This window comes from Struthio camelus, chromosome 6 (genome assembly GCF_040807025.1).
Source record: "Struthio camelus isolate bStrCam1 chromosome 6, bStrCam1.hap1, whole genome shotgun sequence".
NCBI classification, from domain to species: domain Eukaryota; kingdom Metazoa; phylum Chordata; class Aves; order Struthioniformes; family Struthionidae; genus Struthio; species Struthio camelus.
The window spans coordinates 38727844-38753473 of NC_090947.1; the positions used below are offsets into that span (position 1 = coordinate 38727844).

At 40.7% G+C, this 25630-nt stretch overlaps 1 protein-coding gene across 11 annotated transcripts in view; it reads right to left on the reverse strand.

The window, feature by feature from the left end:
• ZRANB3 (zinc finger RANBP2-type containing 3) overlaps window positions 1–4821 on the reverse strand; it is a 55907-nt gene extending 51086 nt beyond the window's left edge. The window contains exons 1-4 of one of the 11 annotated variants that reach the window (XM_068949232.1): window positions 3987–4440; window positions 3569–3695; window positions 3211–3319; window positions 2479–2561 (exon numbers count right to left, since the gene is read on the reverse strand). In XM_068949232.1, the coding sequence (XP_068805333.1) occupies window positions 2479–2561; window positions 3211–3249 (122 nt within the window). In that variant the 5' untranslated portion in view covers window positions 3250–3319; window positions 3569–3695; window positions 3987–4440. Of the gene's footprint in view, window positions 1–2478; window positions 2562–3210; window positions 3441–3568; window positions 3937–3986; window positions 4441–4645 lie in introns of those variants that run through there. The other 10 variants (XM_068949235.1, XM_068949233.1, XM_068949242.1 and 7 more) reach the window with 10 other exon arrangements.
• Window positions 4822–25630: the final 20809 nt, after the last annotated feature.

Genomic DNA, 25630 nt, shown 5'->3' on the forward strand with positions numbered 1-25630 from the left:
TCAAGGCTCTTTATTTCCATCACTGGATTTTGCTTAATTGAGGAAGGAAAACCTATGGCTTGCTCTTTATGCTCAAGAGATGCATTTCACCAGAACGTTATGGCTTCTTTTCTGTATATACTTATTCTATCTCTGAGCTGGGCAAACAAAAACATTTCAGCTCTAACAGCTGAGAAAGCTATCATAGCCACTCCAGTATTTCCACCACAGTATTTTTCACGAAGTAGGTTTCTTCCTTTAAAAGTTGAGTAAGGTTCTTTGAGACTGGTGGCAAAAGCAAACACTAAACACTTCTCTAGAGCCAACCTCAAACAAGTTTGTTGGAGGACTGGTTGATCCAACAAATCCGTTCAACACTCAGTTTGGTGATTCATCCCTAAAGAAAATCTGACTCATTTTCTATGAGGATTTTCCATTCTGTAAAAGCAGAGAAAATCGTATACTTCTGACCAGCTTGCTATATAGCTTGTTTTAAGTGACAACATGAGAATGAAATGTTAGCATAAATAACTTTGTTGAATAAGATTATGACAAAGTTCTTTTGACGGAAACATTGAATAAAAAGATGCAGTTTCCAAAGTGTAAGTTCAAATGAAAGGAAACACATGATTCATTGGAACATAATGGTACTATCAAAAACTGCTTCTGGATTGTATTCACTAATTAAGTTAAAACTAGCTTTGCAAATTGTTTTTAAAAAGTAGCAACAGCAACACTTACAAAGCACTAACTCCCAAATACGCACAAGTGTTTTCCCCCCGCCCCCTTTTCTCTAGGTGAACAATTTAAAAAAAAACAATACATCTGCATACACTGGACATTGAATATTATAAAGAAATGCAATGTCTAGTGAGAGCACGAGACAAGGGAGCGATATGAATTGTGCATTACTAAACACTTCATGTATCAGGCTCTGGAACTGCAAAGTAGCATGCATCATCAACTAATCCGAATATTCTCATGACTACCATCTTTATGCTCCATTCCTTTCCATTTGCTTTATCTACACTATCTTAGCTTGGACTCTAAGCTTTTGAAGAGGGACAGTGTCTTTCTGTGAGTACATAACTTACACTCTGGTGACTGATTACTATGGAGTACATAGCAAGTAAAAAACTCCTCAAGTAAGATCTCTGATGCTCAAAATATGATTGCCTGAGAACAATCACTTCAAAATACAATCTTAAAAAGTTAGGTATAGTTTAGTGAACATCTAAAGAAAAGCAGTGTTATGCAGTACTTCCCCACCACTTTTATTTTTTTTCAAGTTATGATATAAATACACTGTAAAGTCATTTTGAAAAAGAAAAACATACACCAAGTATTCAAAGACTTTTGCCACAATTTCTGAATTAAACAGCAGTGATAAAATCCCATACTCCGTCTACCTTCACATCTGCAAAATTCATACCTGCAAAATTATTTTATGATACCACATGCTGTAGAATCACTGTCACTGCTGAAGACGCACTGACCCTGTGACAGATGTATTTTGGGCATACAGAAAACAAGAGAATGAACAGTAATAAAATAAGGCAGAGCGAGAATAGATTTTTAACAAACTCCCTTTTATTGATTTGTTAAAGTAATAGTAAAATTGAAAAATTGATGTCTTAATTGTGCATAATCACTTTGGTAAAGGTAGTCAAGGAAAATGTAACCATTAGATTTTGCTTCAGTGTTTTCTGTGCTTCAGTATCATTTGTGTCTGCTTTGAAACGGATCAATTGTGTACACCAATGCGGGTAATTTTAATCAAATAAAAATAGTTTGTCTTTTTAAAATTCAGTCAAGTAGTGTAACAGATGCATTACTCTACACTGAGAGGAAGGAGACCAGTAGGTTTCTGCTGTTCTACCCACTGCAGATTCAGAAGCCCTAAGGAGAGAAAGGATTAGTGCACATTTTCTGTGACTAAAATTCTTTGTTTGCTTGTGTTCTTAATACGTTGTAATATGCATCCTGCCAACCCTCCTGTATCATGAGATCACAAACACTGAAACATGGGTTCTTAAACAGCGATAGAGGAATAGCAGCTGGACACCAAACTTTTCACTCAGAGGGTTCAGTGAGTAAACAGCAGCCACAGAAGTTTCTTTTTAGAAAAAAAAGAACAAAAGCAAAAAACACACACCCTTCTACACAGACACTTCAGCAAAAAACCCCATCAAAACAAATTAAAAGTTGTACGGTATTTTCCCCAAGTATTTTAAAGAAATTCAAGGATGAAACAGCTGAATTACTAACAGTAGTAACTGCTCATCTAAAATTGCTTTGGTGCCTCAGGACTGGAAAGCAGTAAATGTGATGCCGTCTTTTTTTTTTTAAGGGAAGATTCATGGATCTGCAGACCCATAAGCATGATCCACTTATAGAGTGTAAATTAGTAAAAATAACGAAGTACAGAATTTGTGAACAGCAGGATAAATGCATCTACCTGGAGGGAGTCAACACAGCTTTTGTAAAGGTAAATCCTACCTTTCACACCTCCTGAAGTTTCTTTGAAGGTGGTCTACAAGAACATTCATGCAGATAATCTGTTTGATGTAGTCCAGGCTCCACTATTTTTCAAAATTAAGTGATAAGTTTTAAGTTGTAAGAGAATAAGCTCTCTTAACATATTGGTACAGTAATTATAGTTTCCAGGTCCCTCAATGTAAACTTTTAAGGAAACTGAGCAGCCATAGGGAAAAAAAGGGAAAGTCATTGCACTAACTGCCTTTTTTTTTTTAATGCAAGTAAGTAGTCAGTCCTAGATGAGAGGAAGATTTAAGCAAAAACTGACTATTTCAAAGAAATCTGCTCCAGCATCCATTCTGTTCAATGGACTCATAAATGACCTGGAAAAGGAAGTAAGCACTGAGAGATAAGAACAGTGGAAATACTACTAAAAGAAAAGGAGAGTTTAAAAAAAAAAAAAAAAGGGAATTCTCTCCATCACTGCAGCTGCTGCACTGCATTTTACTATGCACACTCAGCATCCTTCCAGAACAAGAGCTATACATTGAGATTCAACTTGTTGAAGATGCTAGCCTTGATGGTATATTTCTTTATTAGAAAGCTGGGTCCAATATTGACAAGAACTTCAAGAGGGGCCTCATGTTCTGCAATAGTTGCTTGTCATCACAAGCTGATATCATAATATAATCCTCATTATTTATGTTACGGGCCATAAGTACAGCCTTTTAATTGCACCTCAGTAGCACACACCTGAAACAGTTGAGTATTTTCATCAAGCATTTGCTTCATAAATCTCCTCTTGACAGCCTTAGCTGCTCCACGAGTGCACGTTCAAATGACTTGAGAGAGAAGTAAGGATCTAAGAAAAATATGGGACCTCAGCTGACTGATTCACCATCCACTTTCTTCCATCAGTTCAGTAGCAAACAAATTGAAAAACCAATCATGATAGCAAAATAGAGCTTTTTTTAAAAAAGTCACTAGAAAAAACAATCAGAACAAAGGACATCATAAAGCTCTGGTAGCACACAACAAGCTTCTTCCATAGGGCAATGCACTGGGCACGAGGCAACGGGATACTTAATACCTACTTAACTTTCTGACTTACACAACTCACTGTATACAACAGCGTCCTGTATCAGCACAGCTATCCAGGCAGGCGCTGCGATGGCCCAGCGGCAGCGCTAGCAGGTGAGGCAAGAAGAACTGGCGCAACTTTCTGGGACAAACATGAGCTACGGAGAACAAGAAGCACCTGGAGGCTCGTCCCTTGGCAAGGAGCAAGCCAGGCCTGGGGCCCGCCCCGACGCCACTCACAGCACCTTACAGCCCGCTGCCTCCCAGCGGCACGCAGTTCCCCCGCCGAGCAGGGTCCCCCATAACGCAGGGCCCAGGTAGGGCCGCCGCCGCCGCCACCACCACCTCACAGCCACGCCACGCCACGCCACGCCACGCCACGCCACGCCACGCCACGCCACGCCACGCCACGCCACGCCACGCCACGCCACGCCCCCACAGCCACTCACGGCTCCAACCGTCACTCCGCGCCTTCGCGGGCTGCCAGCTCAAACTGCCGCCAGCCGGAAGTGACGCCACCGGGAGGGGGCCGGCGCGCGCTTCCCGCCGCCGGCCGGCGCGCGCGCGCGCGCGGCTCTTCCGGGGCCAAGGACCGTTCCCAACCCCCTTCCCCTCCCCCCCACCCCGCGCCTCACTCCTCCCCGGGAGCGAATTAAGCGGCTGGTGGTGCCCTGTAGCGGTGACGCGAGGGCGTGTGGGGGAGGGAGGAATGAAGGAGGCTGAGGGGGCGGTAAGGGGAAAGAAAAGCGGCGCGGGGCGGGTAGCTGACAGAGCGGAGGCTGCTCTGCGAGGAGGGAAGGGTTGGTCGGGCGGGGGGGGAACAGAAGCCGGGAGCGTAGTTAAGGGTCGGGCTGAGCCAGAGGCCCGGACAGGAGGCTGCAGGCTGACGGAAGAGAGCGGCTGAGGGCAGGAGCCGGAAACACGGTCCCGCAGAGCCGGGGGGGGGCAGGACTACAACTCCCAGCCTGCCCCGCGGCCGCCTCCCCGCGCGGGGGCTCCCAGCGGATTTGGGGGGGGGGGAGGTACACGGGGCACTCGCAGGTCAGGGAAGGCGGATCCCGCACGGCTGTGGATCTGCTCGAGCACTTTGCACTCCGGGAGGAGTTACCGTCCCCCGGGGGCGGGGAGCAGAGGGAGAGGTGACGGCCAGGCTGTCATTAGCCGCCGGGACGGTCGGTCTTGCGCGCCGCCGCGCTTCTAATGGTCGCCGGGCGCTCGCAGTGGGCAGGCGCCGGTGTGCCGGTCTCGCCGCCAAGGTGTCTTCCTGTTGGTGGTCGCTGCCGTCTGTCAGTGCGGCGCGGCATTGCGATTGGTCGCTGCCTCGTGGGCGGGCCCGCGCGCGCGTCAGCGCCCGGGGCACCATTCAACGGCGGCGCCGGGGGCGGGAATCGCGGCGCTGATTGGCTGGCATGGCCGTAATTCAACAGCATTCCGCGTGGCCATTGGCCGCTGCGGGGCGGCGGGGCGGGCTTTTCTCCCCGCCGCGGCAGCAGGAGGAAGGCGAGCGACTGTCGGGGCTGGCGATGGGGTTAACTGCCCCTCGTGCGTGAGCCCGTCGCGGAGCCGGCCCGAGCCCGTCGGCCGCGCTGCCGCCGCCGCTGCGGTAAGGAGCCCAACCGGGAAAGCGAGACGGTTTCCGAGGGCGCGGAGCTACGGCGGTGCCGCGCGCTCCGCTGAGGCGCGCGCCGGCGGGGGGGGGCGGCCGCGCCCGCAGTGCGGAGAGTGGGGGGCAGCCGCTGAGGGAGGCCGGGCGCCGCCGAGCCGTTGCTGCGGGCGGGCGCGCGAGGCGGGTGTGGCGGCGGCCGTTAGGGCTGGTGGCCGTTAGGGCCGGCTGAGGGCGCGGGCTGGCTGCACCTGCACGCCGTGCCTGCCCGGCGCCGTCCCGGGGCGGCGGGGAAAGCCTGGCCCGCTTTCCCTTCCCTAATATAGGCAGGGCTGGCCGCCCCGGAGCTACGCTGCGCTACGCCGCGGGGGCCGCCCGCCGGCGGCGGCGGCAGGCGCCGGGGCTGCGCCCTCGCCCCGCCGCAGCCCTGCGCCGCTGCGGCCTGGGCTCTGTCCCGCGGCTCTGCCGTGTGCCTGGGGTCACCTGTGGAGGATGCCGCTGCGTAGGTGGTGAGGGGTGTTCAATCGCTGGGTGGGCTCTGAGCCCTTCAACTGGGCTCTAGATGCCCAAAATGTTGCAGGGGTCGTTTTTGTTGCGTGTAACCGCTCGGTTAAACCGTAGTTCTCTGTAAGCGTGCTGTACATAGGCTGTCATTTAATCCTTTCTTTATGTTGGCTGAAAGAAAATGTTTTATTCATGCTAGCTATGGTAGTCTTGGAAGATGGTTTTTCAATTTTTTTTCCCCATAGTATAGCCGACAGTTACTCTGCAAGTGGATGTATTTAGCATAGTATAATTCAGTGCCTAGGTAAAATTGAGTGCAAGCTATGTCACAGTCTATTTTTACGGTCTTTCTTAATAATACTTTCAAATGGGTTTTCAGCACTGAAGAATGATTTCACTTTATCTGGAAATGAAAAAGAAAAATAAATGAAGTGTCAATGTCTCTTACAGTGATCCTTAGAAGAATTCAGGTTATTCACACTGTGAGATTTGGACAATCTCTGTTCTTCATAGTTAAGCCTGTAGTGTAAGATTCACCTCAGCGGATCTGTGTGATACTCCAAGGCAAATCTCACTTTTGTGAACCGTATAGAAAGTTAGAGGAGGAAGGTGGCAGACAAAAACAAAAGGAGTGCTAGGTTTTGTTTGTCTGTTTACGGGTGCATTGTCAGAAAGCAGAATCCACAAAATTTGTTTTCTAAATGCACCCTTCTTGAGCCTGAAATGATCTTGTACCTATAATGCAGATAGGGGATGGCTTTTGATTTGTCTTTTATTTGTTAGAGTGTCTGAGACTCTAGCTTTTTTTTTTTTCCATTGAAAATTTGCAGTTTTCAATTGTGGGTTACTCTGTTAAGTCTTGTATTCTACAGCGAGTGCTGTACTTACTTTTTTGTTCAATTATAAGAAGACATGATGCCAGCAATCCAGTGCAATATTTCTTGTGAATATTAGATTAGGACTATGAATTTACTGCTGAAATGAATGACATAAAGGAAACTGAAATTATATTATTTTTCAAAAGGTTTTATTTAAACAATTTACTGTTCAGGAAGAAGAAATAACAATGATCTTTTTCTTTTGGGCATTCTTTTATTTGTTAAAGTGTTAACTTTTTAACTTTTTTTTTTTTACAATAAATACTCAAGCTTTGTAAATCACAGTATTTTGTAACTTATAGCTTGTGCTTCTTATCATTGGGGCTTTTTTTTTTTTTTAAGTTAAAGAAAATATTAAGGCAAGTCATGTCTTTTAAACTTTGGGAGATCAAAAACATGTAAAGCTGCATTGTTTACTATCGTAAGTCACTTCTGCATTTTATTTTACAAAATTGTAAATTGCTGTCAAGATCTCCTGCTACTTTTCTGAGGAGCAAAAATGAACATGACTAAATACCAGTAGTTGTGACGGCTGTGCAGTGCACCAGGTTAGGTTTGTTACCAGTTTTCCAAAAACTATTTGTTGAAGCTTTAGGGAGGGTGAACTGCTTGAGTGGAAGTGGTCCTATGATTGTCTTTATTCCTCAAGAGGGGAGGAAAAAAAAAATTGAGGGGACAGATGCTACTTCTTTCCTTTCTCTTCTCTTATCCATAATTCTGTCTGTAGCTGCTTCTTACTTCTGTTAACTTCTGTGAATTGTTTATGTTTGTTTTTTTTTTTTTTGTTTCTTCTCATGTTTCGGTATAGTTGCCTTACATTCTAATCTTACCTCTTTTATACTACTAGCTTCAAGTTTTGTCTATGAAACTGCTTCAAACCAGTTGGATGTTCTAGATGAAGTGCTTCATCACCTTAAATATAGCTTTCAATAAGAAACATGAATCTCCTATTTGTTTTGTGTTTTATTCAGTTGAAAAGTCCTGGTGATTTGTTCCATTAGCCTGGGTTAACTTGTTAAATTCGTGTATCTTTGTTCCTGTAGTAACACATTACCACTTTCACATGTTCATTTCTTCCCAAAGCTACTTTGACTAAGAAATGTAGTGCCACATCTTGTAAATGAGATGATATATTTCAAGTTTCAAGGCACTATATTCTAGGTTTCAAAGTAGTTGATACAGTTGCATCTGTTGGTCTCTTTGGAGTGTGTAGGACTTTTGATAGTGTGTTCCTACGGGCTGGACTGTCAATTTATCTCCATGGAGCTGTATAAATGTTGAATTAGCTGCAATGTATTATAGATTCAATTCTTAACCTTTAAATATATTGAGAATATTCAGTTTTGATGAATGGAACTACTCTATTATAACTTTACTACTTGCAAAAATAGCAATAACTTTGGATGTCTTGGATAGTATTAGAAAATACAAATACTATAGAGGGCAGGTATAGCTTCTGAAGTTTTCTAGTATACTCTAACTGTGCTCATATATTCTATAAATATCTGCAGTTACACAATAGCCAGTAAAAGCAAAATATTTTAAGTAGTGGGTGTTTCATCTAATTAGCCTTCATGGAAGTGATAGACTATTCTCTGATCCTCACACTATTAGGTTGGGAGTACTGCAGAAATATTTGGGTTTGGGAGCCCAGTTAAGATTTGTTGTAGCAGTTTTCTCATGTATCCCATGCAGGAATGACTAGATAGGAATGACCCGGGAGCTTTCAAACACTGCATTCAAAATCAAGCCTTTTGATAATAGCTGAGTAGTTTGGCTGTGTAGGAGCTGCATATAAGGTCATTCATGCTGTACTTCTTTTTAGGAGAGAAGAATTTATGTGAATGCCTTCATCTGGTGCTGATTCTGAATGATAGGTAGCATCTGTGCAAGCCCATTAAAATGGGTTTTACATATTTCTGTGTGAGTTTTTGTTGGCTTTTCTTTGAGGTGGTGGATGGATGCACTGTATAACATTGTTAGGTTAAGAGGTTTTGGAAGATAAAACTGGAAAGTTCTATTTTCAGGAGATCATACATCAGCACTGGTTTGTGATTAAATATTGTTGGGAAAAATTGTACTTTAGGCCTGCCTGTAATCTTATTTTTGTTTGTTTGCTCATTTTTGGAGGAGTGCTTTAGAGGAAATACTGTCTGAAACCAGATTTATGAAAGCTCAGCAGCTTTAATTACAAAACAGCCTCCACTGCTACTCCTGTACGTAGGCTAGTCTAGTCTCTTCCAGTTTAAAGTACGAGAATGTGTTATGAGGATCATATCAATGTGTCATTCTGCAATAGGAATTCTTCTCCAGTACAAAGAAATAAGTTCCCAAGAGTATTATATTTGGCTATTATAGTCTTGAATCCAGGTTGCTGAAATAAACTGTAGACTTGGAGAGCTTGGTTGTGGGGTGCTTATTCAAGGATTTATTCTCTATTCTTGATCTTTGATCTCTGATCTCTAAAGGGGGTGGGGCTTTTTCTGTGTAGCCACTGCTTTCTGCATAAATTCTTATCTACTACCTTGCTCATCTGTCTGCTGCTAAGTTCCTCTGTTTTTCTACCTGCTTCCCAATATCCATATTTTTGTTGTTGTTGTTCTTTACTCTATAATATGGATATTTGTGTTTAAAATGGAATTTTGTCCTTTGCTTTAAAATAATCCTCTCCCCTTTCCCCCCACCAAGTTATTTGTTAGTAAGCTTGTACTCCCATTTATGAAACGTCTCTGTCTAATCACGTGCATAGAATGATCTGAAGACTGAAGCTTGTCAGGACAAACGTCTTTACTATCATTAAAGCTATGGCTGAATAGCGTAGCATAGTTAGTCCATTGTTTTGAAAGCATAGTTTCAGACAACTTATATTACTAGGGCAAAGAGTAACCTCTGAAAGGCATAAACGTAGAAGCTCTTATTGTTACTCTTGGTGTAATGGACCATTCTTAGCAAAGATCCAGTGTTGAATTTACAATTTTTCTAAAATGTTTTGTGTGATGAGAGAGTTGCCTAGCAGTTAAGCTACCACGCTTGTTCTGAAGAGGTATATTTAATGCTAAGTGAGATATAGTTTCTGTCTGTTAGTGTGAAGTCATCTTCCTGTAACATGAAATAAATAGAGGTTCTTCTTGCAAATAGCTGTGTCTGCGTCCATCAGGCTATCGCGCTGATATATCCTTAGCTTTTTGTTGCTCCTGTGTATCATCTCATCTGAAGCTGCTAATTGAGCTGTTATTGTGAGCAGTTTCTGGACATTTCACTTTAGATGTGCAAGATGTAGGTCTCCATTAGACTGTCTATCTAACTGAAACACGTTTAGGGAGACTCACAGGAGCACTTTAACTGGCAGGTGGAGGAAACTGACTGGGAACAAGATTGGTGACTTCTTTTCCTAGCACAGCCAAATCTAGAAGAGCTGTTGGTGCACAGCTGGTGAAGGAAGCTTGAACTAATTCAAGTGCTTTTGCCAACAGCACATTGAGGAGTGTTCTCACAGTCCCTTTTGACGTGAGAGCTTTGGGCATAAAAATGTCCTGCTGGTTGTGAGTAGCTGGGAGCAGCTGCATCATTGACCAGCCTGCTGGATCCACAAGAAGACTTCCATCTGTGGACTTATTCTAAGTGAGCTCAGAAGAATTCGATATGTCCTTTTAGAAATGCAGCAAGAGTTTTGAGGGACATTGAAAAATTGGACCTTGTATGATTCAGGCTTTGATCACAGGTTCAGCTCTGGTACCCAAATGATGAAACAGCAAAATCAGTAAATCAGTTTGTGGGGAATTCTTGTCCATGTCATCACAGAGTTATTTGGAGCATCTCTTTAGAAGGTACAGAAAGAAGCCTGTTTCCTTGAAAGTGTCATAAATCCTATCTTTGAGTGAAGAGCTGCATTTCAGATTCAGGGTGGCCTGAGGACGTTTAAAGAGTAAAACTTGCTGCCAGGAGTATATTCTTTCCTCTCTTTAACAATCTATTGCATGTATTCCCTAACTTAAAGCTAGAACCCTTGTTGATTTCTGTCGTCTTATAAAACTAGCTAGATTGGTTGGCATGGCTAGGTGGGACAGCAGTACCTTGACTCAAAATAAAACTTGGTTTGTCCTTTTGAGTTGATGCAGCCTTATCCTTTTTACTCTGGAAAGCCAGACTATTTTCAAAGGAGAACTTTCTGCCAAAGGACTATCCTCCCAACCAAGGGAAGCTGACTAATTTTTTTGTGTTAATGACTGTTGCATATACATCAGTGGAAGAAACTGGTAAAATGGGTAATTAGATCCTGATAGTATCTGCTGATTGTAGCTTTACTGTTAGAATTGGTGATAATGAGTCTTTGACTTTTACTTGCAGTGAAGATTGCAAGTGATTAGCCTCCTAGTTTGTGTTGTGGGTTTTCTTTTTTTTTTTAAAGCACATCAAAGAGATCTTTAATGTATTTTCAATGCAAATAATCTTTAAAAGGATTCTAGGCACATGTTTCACTGCACATTGCATTATTGCTATGGAAAAATAAACTACCCTTTCCAAGGGATTAAAGTGCTGTACTAGAAGCCAGTACTGGTATTGCTCTGAGGTATCATCCGTGTGGTACAGCTGGGGAGGAGGAAAAGGACGTGCAAAGACGACAAGTGATTTTTTTGTGGAGGCTGCTATAGGACTACTGATGCCTTCTGATTAGACTTGTGGTCTAGGAAAAGGGTGGTAGTCTTTTACCACTTCAATTTTTGTGTTATTTTCATTTAAAAAAAAATAGCATTTTGAACCTGCTGCTTTGTGTGTAAGACTATCCAGTTCCTTGTTTCTCCCTCGCCCTCCCCACCTTTTCAAATAATGGCTGCTAGAGAGAACCATCTGTATTTCTATGGGCCTTCTCATTACTGGGAGAAGCAGTTGAGTGCAGACTGAGCTTAGCTAGTAACAATTTAAACACAGCACAGCCTTCATCCTGCTTCATAGGTAAGACCATGTTTTGACTATGATTTTTGAGCTCTGAAAGGTACTTCTATTCTAAATATTTACAGCAATAATCTGAACAGAATAAATGAAATTACTGAACTAACCCAACTGTTGCAAGTTATGATGTTCCAGTGGTTGGCTGCTCATCATTAGGCATGACTGCATCCCGTTAGTTGCTACCTAATCTTATCTTTACTGACACCGTAAGGTTTAACTTGCAAATCACAAAGAACAGAAGTCTCAAGATTTGCATTATCAAAATTGTTGAGAAAACTGTCCCATGCCAGAATACAATCAGCTTTTTTTTTCTTTTCTAGTGTTCTCTGTTAAAATACTGGATGATGCTAGAAGCTAGATTTGCATCTTTTCATCTTTCTTGGTCTATAGCAATATGAAGACTTAAAATTATGGTGCTCCATAAAGGTCAGGAAGTGTAAGTGTCTAGGTATTCAAACAGTATCTGGATTTGTTTGTTTGTTTTATTTGGTCCTAACTTCCAACATGCAACAAAACAGATGTTAATTTCTAGTAGTAAACAGTTTAGCCCATTTTTAATGTGAGATTAATGGTGCAGGGGGAAGGACCTCGACAAAATTTTCAGCATTGATCAGTCAAGATATGCGAGTTCAGGCACGTTTAGGTTAGTGGTGACTGTTCTGAAGCCTCCTCTTTGACTAAGATCAGACTGATCTGGTTCTCTAGCGCCATCCTAAATATCTGGGCTCCCTCTGCCACTCCAGAAGGGCAGTGGGATCTCCTGTAGAACTGCATTATATCTGTTTGCACTAGATGTCTGTATCTGGGCAGCTGATTAGCTCTTACTATGATGAGCAAGGCAGTCCTCAAGCATAAAGTTGATAGGCATTCAACCTTAATACTGTTCATTAACCTCAGGACTCTTTACGCTTGCAGTATCAGTCATTGTTTTTTGTATCCATATTTTATTCGTTTCTGCATACCACGCAAGTACATGGTTATAAAAACAGATGAAAAAATCTTAAACTGGGAATACGGACTGTGTATGGACTTACATATATAGGTTAAATGTAAGCATTGCTACTATAAGGAAACTGGATTCTCTCAAATAGTCAATTTTATAAAATAGAATTTCATAGAAAATAATGGAGGTCATAACTTCAAAAACAAAAATTTAAAATTAATTTTAGAAATAAAAGAAAAAGCAGATGTATTCAGCACGTAAGTAGGCTTCCTGTTCAAGTAGGCAGACTTTCTCCAATTTTTAGGGAAAATACCCATACCAATGCTAACAAGACTTCTTACCAGGCTAATTGGAAGTAGGATTGGATAAAGAAAAAGTTTACTAGGCGCCCACTGAATTTAGGCCTTCCAGGTGCTCAGGTGTTAAATTAACAGTAATTATCAGCGAAATAATGGAATATTTCTGGACAAGTATGCAACTTAATGCGCTGTGTACTGCAAGAATGTGGCTGAAGACTGAAAAGAGAGACTTTGTTAGCCCAGTTCCTTGCTATTGCAGGGAATAATGATCCATTCATAACAGTCTCAAATTGTATCTTAAAATTAATTAGAATGGTAGTTGTCATCTTTCCTGCTGGTTACCTGTTACAAAACCTGATTCTGTGATGTCTTCTTGTTTCCAACCTGGCTGCTTGTGGCAGGTTTCTAGACGTGTATTTTTGTGACAACCATTCTCCTCCAGCCTAAATAGCTCTTCTACCCCCCTGTTGTGTCCCAGAGCCACACATACCGTCTAATAAAGACCTGCTCCTGTACAGTCTGTGTTTTGACACTAAGCTAAAGAAGACAGTCTCCTTCAGTCCCTTCTTTTGCTAACCTTATTCTTAGAATTAAATGCCATTTTGCATATAAATTCTTAGCAGTGAAAATACCCTTTTTCGTGTAAGGTCTCACTAGGGCTTTATTATAATGGCGTATGTTTCTGTAGCTTTTTTGGGACTACCTTGGATAGTACCTCTTACTGGATTTGCTGTTCTCATGGCTACATTGCATTGTGAGTATAGTTCCTTTGTGTTTAGCTGTTTACCTTCCATCTCTGCTTCCAGCTGAAGAATGCTTGGTTTAAGAATTGTTCTAATGTTAACAGTAGTGATACACTGTATTCTTCCTTCATCAAAGTCCTCAGGATCATCCATCTTTGTCTTTTTCGCCTCTGATGGTACTTCTTATGTTTGTGATCCAAATATGTTAGTATTACACCTTATTATGCACTAGGGTCAAAATGAAATAAAACTGGTCCCAGGGTCATGAAATGCCGTTGCTAACCCCCTTGCCCGTTTTTTTCCCTCCATCCTTTGCCCATTTATTTTGTTAATCTCTTTTCTCCACTTTATCAATTTCCTATGCGATACCATGTGCAGTTAAAATAGATTAGGCATACTTGATTTACCTTTCCTAAGAAATACTACTTTATTGGAGCTTATTTGGCGCAATCTGTCAGCGTTACACATGTTTTTCTCTCAGCTCATTTTCCATTGACTTTGGTGCCTTTGATTCGTGCTTTTCTTTTAAAATTTGTTGAAAATTCAGGCATTGTTATTTTTTTCCTTATGTTTTTTTTCATTCTAAAGTCAAATAATACTGTTCTGTGTTTTGAACTGTTGTGGAAAATCTCTGCTTTGGGACCTCTGATCTAAAAACACAATTTTAATTTTCTATAGTTACTGGGTACGCTGTCTTGAGCATGTAACACTGAATCTTGTTTTTCCTTTGAATGTAGCCTTTTAAAATTCAGTTCAGTTGTGCTATATGTGCTGTAGTAGTTTTCCTTGTTCTCTTCCTATTTTCAGGGATAATGAACATCTTGTTAGGAAGTTCTGACTCAGGCTGCTAACTATTTCTGTTATCTGACTTTCAAGATTTACCTTTTGGTTGATCAGTCTGATTTTTGTAAGGGTTTTTTTTTTTTTTTTCTTCTGTGCTTTGTTTTGAGGCATGTATTCATCCAGCTGAATTTGCAGCCCTTCCATATAAAGGGCTCTTCTCCTTTCCCAGACCTTTCTTTGCTCTGCCCTGGAAGTGAGGATAAGTGGCATAGGTAATTTAAAGAGGAATCCTTAAGTAAGCTACATGCATAACACTGTTACATATTATGTAAAATGCATGAATATATTTTTTCATATAGATTATTGTAACTGCTGTATCTATATAAAGAAAAAAATAGATCAAGGACACCCGGATTATCCTTATCCCTGGATTGTTGCACTATGAGGTTATATCAAAGTCCCTGTCCTGGATTCCTGTGAAGTAAAGCCTTTTAGTCAGAAAGATGCAGGATTCTAATAATCATTAACAGCTCTTCTATTAATGTTATTGTTATTTCTTCTTTGTGTGAATAGTCTGAAAATATGAATAAGACTCCTAAAGATTAACCTTGCTCTGTTACTGAATCAGTCAAAGGTTGCTGTCTCTTTAAACATCTTTCTTTGTGTGTGGTTGTGGGTTGTTTGTTTGTTTTTTAGGCTTTGAAAACCTTTCTGCCTCCAAATTTGGGTAATTATGCCTGTACTTAGCTAGGGAAAAGGGCCTTTGGTATTTGGGTTTTTCCTATCAAATTGGAAATGACTCTCTCATACAGTCCTTGAGGTGTTTTTGAAGGAAACAGAGGTACTTGTTTTTGTAATCTGCCTCATGCATTTTTACTCATCTCTAAATTAGTTTTCCAGCAAACTTTCAAATAAAAATTCCTTATGTTCTAATGCACTGTATTAGTTCCACATCTAAGCTTTAAAGGGCAAGAGTTAAAGATCCTTCAGAATATAAACTCATTTTAGTTTTTGTAGTAGTATTTGTCTTATGTTCATTTTGTTTAAAGGAAATTCTATCATACGCTAAACAAAAAGTCTTCATTAAGTCCATTCTTTCTTCCTCCTTCTCCTCCAAAGAGATACATAACTGTGCAGTGTTTGACCCTAGCAAGTTTCTTTAATGTGTATCCATGTTTCAGTGATTATACCCAAGATTGGGGGGGGGGGGGGAATGCCACTGCAAAAAACATGAAACTTAGTGTAAAAGTTAGCACAGTTTCCTTCACTGAGCCCTCCACTGCTTAGGCAAGTGAAATGCCATTGCAAAAGTGCACAAAGCAAAGACGATGGTCCATATTTTCCTGTTACAGGAAAGGGAAGGGTCGGCTCTCCATCTCCCTTGTGCTTAGATCTGACCAATTATGCTGCTGTTCCTGTGATGATGTGCTATCATCCATGTTCATTAGGAAGTAGCAGGATGCTAATTCTACTATACTTTCCTGTGTTACCGGGATTTTCAGTTTAGAGATTTAAAAAAAAAAAAAAAAAAGCTTAACAACTGTTGGATGATGCCATCATAGTAGTGAGGCAATTGACTTCTGTCATCTCTCTGCCCAGAAAGCTGAATCTTGTAAATTCTTTTATTCTTTTGTTCAACTGCGGTGCAGGGCACTGCTCAGCACTGGATCTTAAACCCATTCAGACTGAAGCTGCTGCAGAGGACAGTAGCTCATTTATAAACAACATGGGAGGACTGGATGGCTTTAAGAGCCACTTTAATCCTCTGGTAAGGAAGAGCATCTGGAATTAAATCTTCCCCCTGGACATTCTTTGAATTGTGGATTCTGCAGAGAAGGGGTTTAGCCATAACCTAGTGCGAGAAGTTATGTTGACATGGAGGAATTTGAGACTTGACTAGATGTCAACTTTTTATTGTTGTGAGATTTCGCTGGATGAACTTCAGATTGAAAACTACTTCTAGCTGTCTGTGAAGTATTCAGATTTGTACAGCTGTCTCACATGATGACATGGCAATTTAACGTGTGGTTTGTTCTGGAGCTTGTCCTCATATTAATCCACGTTATTTGAAAACTGGCTAAACAAACGATGGCACTACAGTAAATAAAGATATTTTATGGAGGATGGAACAGTTCTCATCAGTACAACAGTATGAAATAATTTGATCATTTGTCTATCTATACTGTGTTTTTGCAAAGTCCTTTTGATACTGTCAGCTTTGAAAAACAGTCATTTAAAAACATTAATATACTTTTTTTGTGACATGAATTTTTATCTCCTCAATGAGCAGAATATGTTAATCTCTAGAAATTGTCTAGGAACTTTGCTTGAAATAACTGCAGATTTTATTGATCTTTAAAAAACAGGCCTGAGATCTTTAACAAAAAATACGTTGGGGAGAGAGAAGGGTTGCTTATCCCATTACAGTGTCTGAATTTGGTGAACTCACAGGGAGGGTCAGATGAGACCTAGAATGAGTTAAAATAGTTATCTCTTGTCACACTCGGCGAAAGAGTAGTAGTCACAGCTGGCCTTCTCCAGGTATTCAGATCATTACTGGCCACTTATCAGACTTTACTGGAAAACCAATGAAGGAATTAACGTTAGTTCTGAAGTTTTAATAGTGTATTGACTGATCAGAAGTGATCAAAGGTTTCAAGTTAAGAAGATCTTGCCACATCTTGCTGCCTTTGCTTTTCAGAAGTATCTCTAGACTGTGCGTATGGCTTCCCCACACATCTGGTGTTTTGTGTGTGTCCTGCTGCTTATATGCATGATGGATAAAATGTATACTGTTCTACTCAGTTATTCTGGTCCCTACATCTTAATCGGTTATATTTATTCCTGTCCTTCTGGAATTGTTGAATCAGTACAAGCAGAATCTTGGACAGAAAATTAGATTTACCTTTGGCTTATAAAACTACTCTTCTAAATTGTGTATCATGTATCTCATGATTTTATGCAAGATTGCTGCTTATGTCTCTCTCTACACTAGAGCCATGGGGCTTTTTGTTCAGTATAGCAATCATCTTCTATATTGTGTTAAAGCAACAGAGATGTATGTTTAGAACTCAGATAAATATTCCAGATAGGGTATATAGTGTTTCCACTTGCGGTGATGGAATAAGGCTATTCCTTTTATAAATCTCACTATTCAGGAGTACATATGAATAATTCAGTCTGGAGTCTGAGCTCTTCATGTGTTGCCACCTGCTCATTATTCAGAAATTCTGGTTAGTCTGCTGTTGCCCTAGCAACATGCTCAAAATTAGTGTTGCATCTATGGAAAAGCTTTTATTTATCTAGAAAAGCCCACTATCCAATCTGTATTATTGCAGGATGCATCTCAAGTGGATACTCCTAGGTCCCAGCCATAGTTGTTTAAAAAAATAATGTCCTTTTATGAGGCACTAATTGAAATTTCTTCTCTGTTTATTTTTTTTTACTATTCATAAGTATTAAATATGATAATTATTTACCTCAAAGTCCTTTTTGGAAAGCGTCTGACTTCAGTGTGTGATAGTACAGCTATATTATCTCATTTGAGTAGAGATGCTAGGCTGTACAGCTATGCAAGAAAGTAAAAGATCACATGTTACCTTCTGGTGTCTTCAGGGTGCCTTTTTCTCTCCCTCTGTCTCCTACCCTTCTTTCTCTTCCCTCCTTCCTCCCCCTCCTGCCTTTGCACTTGTGAGGTTAACAGTAGCCAAATAGGGATGGCAGACTTAACAAAGCTTGTGAAACTGTTAATGCCACAGCTAAAGGAAAACTCTCACACAACTTCAGGTCTTGATATTAGGAGTTCAATGTGTTCATCTTTCAAAATACACCAATACCATCTACTTCTGGAGTAATATCAAGGAGTAGAGCTGAGGCTCTGGATTTTTTTGGAGGGAGGAAAAATAAGTAGTAAAAATACACAACTCTTCAAATCCTCTATATTGACATAAAGCAAGTAAAAAGCCAAAGCCCGCTCCTACCCTTTATTCTGTGTGGTTCAGATCCACCTTCCATGTTGTGTTGTCCCTTATTCACTTTTCTCCCACAGTTGCTCTCCTTCCCTTTTTTGTATGGGTAGAAGATAACCAAAAAGGTTTCTACCAAATTAGCAAGCCGTAGTCAACCTTTACTTTTACAAAAATATTTATTAGCAGACTCCTCTGAAGTTCTGGATGAGAAGTTTGTGGTTTTTGTTTTTTGGTTTTTTTTTCCTCTGGGGTGGTGGTAGTGTATGCTTACTGACACAAAAGAATGCTGGTAGCCATTACTGCCAGTCTGGAATGTTTTAAGAGTATACAGAGTTATAAAGAGAGAGTATAGTTGGAAAGGGTTTCTGAGAAGTTACAAGCTTTCCAGAAGGCTGGAGTAATATTACTATTTTTAAGAAACATCTAGTTTTGGTTTACAGTGATCTTAAGGGTAATCTAGGCACCTGATAACTAAAGATGCATTAAATGTGAGGTTGTAGAGAAGTATGATAAGGAATAACTGAAGGGAGATCTGTGAGATTACAACTACGTTGCTCTTAGTGTGTTCTAGGTGAACCTTCCCTCTTTCATATCTTTCTAGCTTTTAGGTGTCTGACATCTGAAGCCCTATTCCCATGCTCATAGTTGTTTAGAATTCTTTGGGATGATAACACAACGATTTAAAGTCAACTTTCCAAACATGGATTTTTACAAACATGAGAAAAGGTTTATTGTTTGGGTTTTTGTTATTTCTGTTTTTTGGGGGATAGATGTTATTATTTGGGCACTTCTATTTCAGCTGTCCCTTTGCAGAAATTAACGGTGGTTTAGAATAAACATTTTCTTGCAGATCACTATTTTCTCTCACTTCTCCCTTGTTAAAATCTGATGGTTGCTAGGACTTTTTTCTGGGATAGACAAATGCTTAGTTTTATTGGTAGCCAAATAATGACTTTACCAAAAAAGGTTTGATCCCACTCACCCATCCACCCACGCAAATCTGAAAGCCCTGTATGAATTGCTCATGGTTTCTAGACAACATGGCTTCAAAATCGGTACATTCTAAAGAAAGATTATTTGCGCACCTTGTACCTCATGGAGACCAGCTTTTATTTTACAGGAAAAAATTGTCTGATATTTGGGAGTAAAATGGGGGGGGGGGGGGGGGGAGGAATCCAGTATAACAACACAAGCTTGTTCTGAGTGCTGGTACTTAAAATACATAATATAATTTAAAAACTTTCCTGTTCAGCATCTGAGACTTTCATATATCTGCACCCTATTGTGTCAGTCTGCTTATTCAGCCACTTCTGGGGAAGCAAGAAGTTGGATGAGAATGCATAGAAGGAGCATGTCTAGAACAGACTGTATTCATACCTTGATATAAACTACAGTTCACGAGAAAGTTAAAATTCAAAGACAAACATACGGTGTTCATTAGGCTTGCATGAAGTTGTTATTCTTGAGATTAAACTGACATTTGGTCAAAATTTTTCTTTTAGTTTATTTTTTCTGGACAAGGAAATCGGTTAGTTCATCTGCAGAGAAATTATGAAGGCCTTGAAAGGCCTATAGAAGTCTATTTTAGACTTAACCCAGTGAATGAGAATGGTCAGTAATACAAACAGCTGGGAGTGGAAGGACAGAAGGTTACAGTGATAAAACACATCTGACAAAACTAGGTAACTGACTTTTAGTCTGTAACTAAAAGTTTTTATGACATAGTCTGTCCCTCTTCCTGGCTTTGCACACTGTTTAGCATGAGGCTGCTCTTGATTGTTTGCTTAAACTGCTGAAGTCATGCTTTGTTTACTTTATTAATCAGCAGTGTTTTCTCTAGATGTCGGAAGTCAATCTGTAGTTAAATGTAATCTGAGTGGTTCTTATTCAGGATCATGAAGTTAGGCTAGAGCTTCTACTCGTAGTTCTACGCTGTGTCCAATTCTGGGCTCCCCAGTACAAGAGAGACATGGCGCTCCTGGAGAGAGTCCAGCAGAGGGCTACCAAGATGATTAGAGGGCTGGAGCATCTCTCCTATGAAGAAAGGCTGAGAGAGCTGGGCCTGTTCAGCCTGGAGAAGAGAAGACTGAGGGGGGGGGGGGAATCTGATCAATGTGTACAAGTGTCTGAAGGGAGGGGGGTGTCAAGAGGATGAGGCCAGCCTCTTCTCCGTGGTGCCAAGTGACAGGACGAGAGGCACCGGGCACAAACTGAACCACAGGGAGTTCCATCTGAACACAAGGAGAAACTTCTTTCCTGTGAGGGTGACAGAGCACTGGCACGGGTTGTCCAGAGAGGTTGTGGAGTCTCCTTCCCTGGAGATGTTCAGAAGCCGTCTAGACACGATCCTGAGTAACGTGCTCTAGAGGACCCTGCTTGAGCAGAGGGGTTGGACTAGATGATCTCCAGAGGTCCCTTCCAACCTAAACCATTCTGTGATTCTGTGATAGTGCTTTCTTTTTTCTTTTTTTTCCATCCCACTTCATTAAGCATGACCTTAAGGACCAGAATTAATGAAACAGATGACTGCTTAATAACTGTAGGATTTTCTCCTACCAAAATTTGCTTTCTGTTGAGTCTTCCTCACTCTTCTTAAGAGCCAAGACTAGAATTACCTGGTTGTGGAGGGAAGATTCTCACATCTGATCAACGTGTGCAAGTATCTGAAGGGAGGGTGTCAAGAGAATGGGGCCAGACTCTTCTCATTGGTGCCCGGAGATAGGATGAGAGGCAATGGGCACAAACTGAAACACAGGAAGGTCCATCTGAACATGAGGAAAAACTCCTTTCCTGTGAGGGAGACTGAGCACTGGCACAGGTTGTCCAGAGAGGTTGTGGAGTCTCCTTCCTTGGAGATATTCAAAACCCGCCTGGACATGATCCTGTGCAACGTGCTCTAGAGGACCCTGCTTGAGCAGGGGGGTTGGACTAGATGATCTCCAGAGGTCCCTTCCAACCTTGTCCACTCTGTGATTTGGAGAGAATTTATCTTTCAGCGCCTCATTCACCCTGTGTTCCCAAAAGCGTTCCTTCCACATTCTTAGTAATACCTTTTATTAACTGTGAGAGATGCTTTTTTTTTTTCTTTCTTTTTTTCTTTGAAAAGTCTGGTCATGTGAAGGTTACTCTTTTTATAGAAATTATAAATAATATGACATGTATGTAACACTCGTAACTCTAGGTATAAGTGAACATTTGGTGTTTTTAAAGTATTTACCTAGTAGATTGTTACAGGGGTACTCGTGAGAGTTTTTTTGTCTGATATTCTGTGGATGCTAAAAGTATTTTTCCCAGCTTTTATTTATTTATTTCCTAGCATACTGGACTTAGGCTTTTTATTTGTAGTCTTTCATGGACAATCATCCCCACCAAACGGACATTTACACGTTTAGTATCTGTTGCCCAGAAGGCACGGGAAATGTAATTGCATTTAGTCTTTAGGACTAGCTGCGTGTAGCCTGAGGTCTACTGTATTTAGGTCTGTATGTCACTTTGTCAAATTTTGTAGCAATAGCTAATTGGTGATTAGTTTCTAAACATTAGTAAAATTGGTTCTTTTATGCTAGTAACAAAGAGGGTATATTTCATTTCTTGGAAGAAAAATAAGAACAGAGAAAGATATTTATTGTGGCTTCATCCTTATGCTTTCTAAACTGTACTTATGGTGCAAATGAATGAAATTGCAGGACTTGAGAGTCTGTATCTCCCCCCCCCCCCCCCCCCCGGAAGGGGTTTTTTTATAGTGAGATCACATGAACTAAATACAGAGTAGGCATTCATGACCACTCTGGACTAATGTCATTTCTCCAAGGGCAGAGATCAAGATATTTCGTTCTGTTCAATCAAATGTCTTGATGCTTACTAGTGGTTCAGAAAACATAAATCAGTAAAGTGGATAAAATTCAGAGCGTGATCAGAAAAAACTTCGTGTGGAACCTTTATGTGTGTGTAGATGTACCAAACATTACTAATGCTGTTAATTGTGTTCCTTGAGCAATTTCTTATTTAACTGAGAAAAGTTGTTCTTTTTTCCTTTAGGTTTATAGATGAACTTCATTTTGCAATTCTGGTAAGTGTTCTACTTAAGGTATCCCATTCTAATCTTGTTTTCTTTAGTAAAAGAAGTGCTCCTTTTTGGGGTATGGGGTTTTTTGTTTGTTTGTTTTTGTGTGTTTGTTTACCTTTTTTCTTCAGTGTCTTCTTGGTCTAGAAGCCTACTTTTTAGCTCTTTCTTTGTGTGTCTTGGAAGAACTCATTGACTTTCTCTTCAGCCTTTTTGCTAAAAGCAAAGCCTACAGTTAAAAACATTTCAATCTTTTTTAGCCACGTGCCTCCTCCAGGAGTTTGTCCTTCTTTTTCTGCTCTTGCAATGTAAAGGCCTGTAAACGTCATGAGTTTTTCTTGAGGAATATAGAGCCTTTGTGTCACTAATGCCTGTCTCCCAAGTGTATCTGATGTAACAGAGCATACTATCTTTTGGGGGTTTTTGGTCAATTTGCTTTACTGTCTGTGTGTAAACTCATGTTCAGATTTTAAGGAAACTTAATTCGGGGTGGTTCAGTCTCTTTTGTAGGTCACATACCAGTTTTGGGGCAACTTTTGAGGCAACTTTGTCCATTTAATAGGTTGTATAATATTTCCCTGAATTATATATATATATAAAAAGTGAAGATGACAATTTCCACAATCCCTTATTCATATTTAGTCTTTCAGTGCAACTAACATAGAGGGTATGTATTCTTTTGTCAGGAGAATTGTTTTCGAAGTGGCTGTGTGACACATCTTCACTCTTCAACGAGCCTAGAGAATCCTTCCTTCTTTAGCAAGCATCTGATCGCTTCCTAGATGATTTCTCTCTTAAATAACCGTTCTGTGTGTTTGATGAGCTGTATTTGTTGTATTACTTTGAAATTTAAATTGAGTCGAAACTGATATTTGCATATCTGTTTTGGAGATTATAATGCCTATTTTGTCAGATAGTCTTTTAGCATGTGTAATTGGGTGTTTAATAACACAGATAAAACTTACACATGCTTCTAGTTGAAGATCAACTAACTCAAGGTCACTAATGCACTTGTAAACTAGCACTGAGCACTCTAACTCCTGTTCCCAGGATGTAAGTTTTTTATTTATTCCAAGCGTATTCTTTGTGTGTTATCTTATTGAGAAGTCTTACAGACATTATTTTTACTATATATTCAGTCCAAATTATTCTCCTACTTCACATATTATAATGAGTTATTTCTATATTCTTTAACACATGGCTGGGTTTGGCATAATCTCTGTCTAAAGACATTCATGAAGCTGTAGACACAACATCAAATAACCATCCATGCAGTTTGGGGTAACTTGTTTCCTGCCTAACTTCTGTTTTCCCTCTTAATATTGAGCACAGAAGCACTGAAGACTATTTTAATGTTAAGCTGAAAATTCTTTCTCAGCTCTTTGAGAAACATTGATCCTTGTAGGCATTGGTGATTTTTCTCTGGTTTCATTGTAGTGCTTGTAAACAAGCCTCTGTGCAGTTATGATAACTAGACCTATGTTTTGGGATCTCCTACCATAGACTGCCACTATCTTTTTTTCTTTCATTCCCCCTCACTTCACCATTCCTTTCTCGTCTCCCACTGTAATACAATCTGTCACTAAAAAGCATACCTTCCTGCACCAACCTATCTGGGACAGCAGCAACTGTACTTTGAATGAGTAAGCTAATCAAATCTGTCAGTGAGCCCTGTGTTAGATGGAATGGCGTTATCTAGATCAAAAAAAACCTGTAGTCTGTATACGTGAAGCCATGGCCTGGGGCACAATGAAAGCGATAGCTGACTTGCATGCTAAGATGAGGCGGTAACTGTTGAGCACAGGAGAGGTATTGTCAGCCATTACCTCGAGCATGGCATGTGTAAGAAAGACTAGCTATTCCAAGAAGCTGTTGTCTCTAGCTGAAGGAAAAAGGTGTAGCACTTTCTGTGTGATCCTGCTGGTCAGAGGTGACAGCTGAGACACATGGAGTGTGCTCTGCTGCCATTTGCAGCCAGTAGGAATGGAGGCTTTGAAGATGCAGCACAGAAGGGAGGAGAGGAAGAGTATAAGCAGCACAGGAAGATTTAGAGCTGTCATGGCCTGTAGCAGTCTAGGCACCAAAAGAGCTATTCTGTTTTTTCCCTTGTCACTCAAAAATATATGATCCTGATCTCCTGTTTACCAGGAATGATGGCCTTCCAAGATCCCACCTCCCTTCTGTGGAGTCTCCAAATGAGAAATGCTGCTCCTGTTTCCCTACTAGCCTTACTTGACATGCAAGATTCTTCAGAGATGTAGTTAGAAAACTATAAAAGTGAGGATTGTTTCTCTGCAGTAGTACTGCTGAGTGTCATGCTAATGCTACGTGTGAGGTAGTGATAGCTTTCTTCTCCATGAGAAACTACAGATCCCTGGTCAGGACACTGGCTTTGGAAGTATGTTAATTAATGTATCGCAATAATTGCCCTTTTTTTTTTTTTTTTCTTGCCCCTCCACTTTGAAAATACTTTTCACCCTTATTTGGGTGCTGATGGTTGTTATGTGCTAGTCCAGAAAACACTGGCATGGCAGTATGAAAGCCATGGTCACAACTGTTTATTTGCTGGCGTTGTGAACCAACTTTTTAATCGGTTGGAAATAAGTGTTTTGAGAGGAAATTGTTACCTTTACAGTATGAGCAGTTTTGTACTACTTACTTGTGTCAAACACCAGAATTTCTTTTAGTGTAGTATAAACTTTTATTTGGGGAGTAGTCTGACTATTTTAGAGAATGTTAATGGAGGAAGTGATTAAAATCTGTACAGCCTTTTTATAGCACATTCATAGCTTTACAGAGCTTTTGCATTGGTTGCTTACGACTTGCTAACGAGGAGCTCAGTTTGAGTTCTGCGCGTTACAGTGGCTTGGCTGGGTGTCACTGGCAGCGCGGTGCCCAGCTGTTGATTTTTCTGTTGTCTCGGAGCTTCAGCAAGTGCCTTAGCAGACTGCTTCTGCACGGCCCTATGAACGCCCCAGTGATCAGCTAAGCGTGTCTGTGCAGTAAGCTCTCTAAAGGAGCAGCACTGAGCCCTCTATGGAAAGCATGTCTTCGGTCACTCCGCATAATGAGACGAAATGACAATATGATGCAGGTATGTGAATTCTGAAATAGAGTATTTAAATAATATTCTGAAAGTAGAGGAATAAAATGTCTATAGACAAATTTGATTGCATTTTTTCTCCGCTAAACCCATTTCAGGCCTAATCAATGAGCAGAGAGATTATTGTCCTTAAATCTTTTCTTAAAACATTGACTTTAAAAATAGTGCTTTTTCTCCTATCATCTGGCTTAATAAAGATATTTTTGCTGATTTTTATTTACTTGGATGCTTATATTAAGATTGAAAAACCATTGTA